At 46.8% G+C, this 4539-nt stretch overlaps 1 protein-coding gene across 1 annotated transcript in view; it reads right to left on the bottom strand.

The window, feature by feature from the left end:
* The window catches only part of SNX27 (sorting nexin family member 27), a 69359-nt gene extending 65314 nt beyond the window's left edge, over window positions 1-4045 (bottom strand). Inside the window, exon 1 of the mRNA XM_011377667.2 lies at window positions 3879-4045. Within this exon, the coding sequence (XP_011375969.2) occupies window positions 3879-4030 (152 nt within the window). The 5' untranslated portion in view covers window positions 4031-4045. The remainder of the gene's footprint in view (window positions 1-3878) is intronic.
* Window positions 4046-4539: the final 494 nt, after the last annotated feature.

The raw sequence follows: 4539 nt of genomic DNA, 5'->3' as shown, positions 1-4539 counted from the left end.
CGCGGGACCGGAGTGGGCCAAGGAGCTGCCGGCGGGGGCAAGGGGGAGGCAGGGGGCGGGCAAAGCGGACGGTTGGGCGCCGCGGAGCCTCCTGGGAGGTGTAGTTTCCTGGCCGCGGGGGCGGGGCCCGGCCGGAGCGCGGGTTACGTGACGCGTTCGGGAGCGACACCTGCTGGGAGTTGTAGTTTGCCTGCTGCGCTCTTAGGAAGTTCAGCTGTTGGACCGTGAAAGCTTGGTGAACTGATAGAGCTGTTGACTCAGGGCAAGTGTTTTTTTTTTTTTTCTTCTTTCATGTCATAGCCTCTAAAGACGTTGGTGATTCAGCACAGTCTTAAATTATAACAACTCATTTGGTCACTAGCTTCCGTGTTCACATACGTTATTCCATGGCTCCAACAGCCTCAGGTGACCACTAGATCATGAATTCGTTTCTCTATTTCACGTTTTAGGAAACTGAACCTTAAAAGTGCCCGAGGTATTCAGCTATTAAGTAACAGGAACTAAGGCCCAGTTATTTTTGTGTAACTTTCTTTTCGTGTATTGCAACTACATAAAACCGTCGCAACTATACAAAAAGCATATATAGAAGAAACTATGGCCTCATTGATTTAGAACTGGATATTAGAGGACCAAGTAATTTCACTTGAGCAACGATTTTGAAGTTAGCTTTATTTCTAAGTCATTATGTTTCCCCCGATCTCACAGCAAAGTTATTTGCAAATGGCAGCGATTGATGTTTTGGGGCTACCTAACCAAACACAAACGTACAGATATTGTGCAGAATGCCTGCTAAAGGCAGGTAAGCGGAGCAAGAGCAAAAATAATGTAAACATCTTAAGCACTTAATAGTCAAGTCTAGTATTTGATTTTACCCTACCAGCAGGCTGATAACTTTTGTCTGTTACTATTTCATGAATGCTGGTAAAAGACACAAGATTCCTGGATCACAGACAAAGGACTATGATGACCCTGGAAGCAACATGAGCTTCAGCATGTTTGTGTCAATTCCTCTTGCCACCCCAAGTCTCACGGGGATGACATAAGGGCTTAGATGAATGCCTTGTGCTTGGTGGATTTACACCAAGGCGGAGGAACACTGAGCTGAGGGAACCTGCCATTTTATAGGAAGCAGGAAACAAACCTGTTCTTTTCCTAGAGGGAGACATTATTTCGTCCCTCAGAGTAGTTCACTATAAACATAACCCTGAGAAATGGCCCCGGTGAAGAGCAGTCAGGGCCTTGCATTCTTGGTAAACCCAGGAAAGTGGATAGAAAGCATGTCAACATTGCTATGTGCCGAACACTATTCTAAGCACTTTACATCTGTAATCTCATTTAACCCTCACAACCCAATAATGCACCTATTTTATAGATGAATAGACAGGCATAGAGAGATCACACAGCTAATAAGCAATGAATCTAGGAGAAGCAACGGAGATACATAGTTAAAAGACAGTAAAGGTTTACTTGCAGAGGTCTGATGGCTTATAAAAGCAACAAGCAAGTCTTTGAAAGAATTCGTATAAGGGTTTCCAAGGAATTGCTTTGGGGGAGAAAAACAATAATTAAGACATCTCCCAAAATGTGGACTCGCAATTATTCTATAACAACATAAAAATTAATGTGACCTTATTTTTTATAACCAAGCTAATAAAGAAGGGCCTCAATTAGTTACATAAATATGGAAATTAGTAAAAGACAGAATAAGGATTTTGCTCCAAAATAATGACATTTGGATTGAACGTGAATCATTTGGTTTGAACCGAGCACTGGATGAGAAGGAACTTATCCGCTAAAGCAAGGCATCCAAGATAAGAAAAGGGATCTTCCACGGAAAGAGCTAATTGTTAAAAATTCGTTTATGCCAGAAAAATTTACTGGATGCGTACTCTGTTCTCGGCATTGTAATGGTGGCTAAGGACACAAAGATAAATGAGAGATCTACAAACTCCATGAAGGGCAATATGACAGAGTCGAGTTATAAATGCGCACACTCTGTGATCTGGCAGCTCCACTTCTAGGAGTTCATTCTACTGTCATGCTTGCACATGTGTGAAATGACATTTTTGTGAAGTTAGGCATTGCAGTGTTGTTTGTATTTGCAAAAGATTGGAAATAACCAATCTTTAACCTAATCAATAATCAATAACCTAACATTCGTTGATTAAATTATGCTACGCCCGCAATGGAAAACGGAATGAGTGTAAAGAAGGAATAAGGAAGCTCTTTATGTACTGAAATGGGATGATCGCAGAGATACCGTACGTAAGTGAAAACAAGGCACAGCACGGTCTATAGAATATGATATTATTTTGTATAAAAAGGAAAGCATAGGTATATTTATATCCGTGGAGGTAGATACTGATAACTTTGCCTCTGGAGAGGGGGACTGGACAGCAGAGTTGAGGATGGGGTAGCAGGAGGGAGATTTTTCACTATATTCCTTCTGATAATTTCTGAATTTTCAGACAGACGAATGTGTTGCCTATTCAAAAAATAAGATATTTAGAAAGGATCGGATTGGAAGAAAAAATGATTAGAGCATCAAAATAAGAAAATTGAGACACCATTACCGCTCTCAAGAACTCACCATCTAGCAAGAGAGCCAGCAAAAGAAAAAATGGTTACAGTGCGGGCCTTGGCACTCCTGAGTAATGGGGGCTGTGACAGGGGCCTGCACGAGCTGCTAAGAGGAACGGGAGGGGCCTTCCAGATGGAGGAGCTAAGCTGAGTGATCGCGGGTGGGAAGAGTCCGCAAGGCAGAGGACAGCGGTGAAAGGAAACTTCCCACGAGGGGACCTGTATTCGCACAGATTCGCAAGAACGTGATGCAGTAGGAAAACTGCAAGCAGTTCAGTAGGACTGGAGTTGAGGGAATGGGAGGAAGTGGGCCAGGGAGGAGACAGGGGAGGTGGGCGGGAGTCAGATCTGGAAGGGCTTCAGATATTGAATATCACACCCAGGAGTTTGAATTTCATCCCTACGTACTTAGGGGCCTCTGAACGCTTTTAAGCAGAGCAGCGGTGTTACCAAACCTGGGCTTCAGGAAGTTCATGCTGCAGGAAGTACAGAGAACGAAATGAGATAGGACGATCAGTTAAGGAGCAGTTGCGGTCACTCAGGCAAGAAATGACAAAATTCAGACCAGGGCAGTGGTGACGGTCAGAGGATTCCCCGAAGAGAACGGGCTTGCTGACCACCTGGCTCTCAGGCACGAGGAATGACTCAACGTTCCTGACTCGGTGTTGCAATTCCCCAAGGCCAGGCATGAGCAGGAAGAGGAAGAGGTTTGCAGGCAAGACAATGAGTTCACTTTGGGGTACGTGGCATTGGAGGGGCCTGCGGGAGATCCAAGAGGAATGGATCAGCAGATGGTTGGACGCATGAGTCTGGCGTCGGCGAAAGGGGTCTGGGCCAGAGCACAGATGTGGGAGTCCTGGGCCCTGGGTGGTAGGTGGTGGTAGATGAGAGCCTCGAGGTAGGGTGCATAGTGAAAGGAGAGAGAGCCAAGGCCAGAACCCAGAGGCTGCCCCGCCTCACCACCGCCCCCCACCATTATTTAGACTTTAAGAGGAAGGGGGTCAGATGAAGGACTGAGCGGAGTCAGAGAGCCAGGAGACCCAGCGGAGTGGGGTCTTGACGGCGATGAAGCTGCTCTTGGAAACGGGACCTGAACTGTTTGCAGAGCACTTCCCGCCCAAGAGCTGTTCAGTCCCGATGGTGATCATTCACAAGAGACTAGACCTGGACGGCCGGCGGGCCCCAATCACATGGCTAGTTAATACCAGAGCTGAACCTTGAACCCAAATTTTCCGACACCAAGTCCAGACTCCACTATACAGCTTCCTTTTAGTTAAAGAAAGAAAAGTTCCTCCCACCTTTTGAGATGTGAGAAGTCAGCAGGTTTCCATGCACTTTTCGTGTGGGAATTACTTAGGTGAGACTCCCCCTCCACACCTTGGCTCGTACGTCCTGCAGTCCTAGGTGGCCTGCTGCTTCTCGGTCCCTCTTTGCAGATCTGAAATCTCATCCTTCAAGCTCCAGCTTAAGTCTCCTCATGAAGCCTCCCCTGAGGGTTTCAGTTCACTCTGACATATCCCTTTTCTTAATTCCTTTGGCAGATACACTTTGCAGTGACGCCTCCTCCCCCGGGTGAGTCACAAGTGTGTAATCCCCTCTCCTTGAGTGTGGGCAAGGCCTGCGACTTGCTTCTAGGCCATAGAATATGGCAAAGGTGACGCTGTGTCACTCCTGTGATTACAGCTACATCATATAACACTCTTCCTTAGCAGACTGGGGGAGAGAGTCTTCTGTTGTGTAGACTGCCTGTGGAGAAGGCCCGAGACAGGGAACTGCAGGCGTCTCTGGGAACTGAGAGTTGCCCCCAGCTTACAGCAAGAAAACGGGCTCCTCAGGTCTACATTTGCAAGAAATTCTGCCAACAATCACATGAGTTTGGAGGGAGACCCTGGGCTCTCTAAGGAACACAGCCAGCCAGCACCTGAGTGCAGGCTCGCAAGACTCTGCAGAGGACCCAGC

The sequence above is a fragment of the Pteropus vampyrus genome, unplaced genomic scaffold, assembly GCF_000151845.1.
Source record: "Pteropus vampyrus isolate Shadow unplaced genomic scaffold, Pvam_2.0 Scaffold319, whole genome shotgun sequence".
Taxonomy (NCBI): domain Eukaryota; kingdom Metazoa; phylum Chordata; class Mammalia; order Chiroptera; family Pteropodidae; genus Pteropus; species Pteropus vampyrus.
The sequence above is the reverse complement of the archived record's forward strand: the minus strand, read 5'-3'. Positions and strand labels throughout refer to the sequence as shown.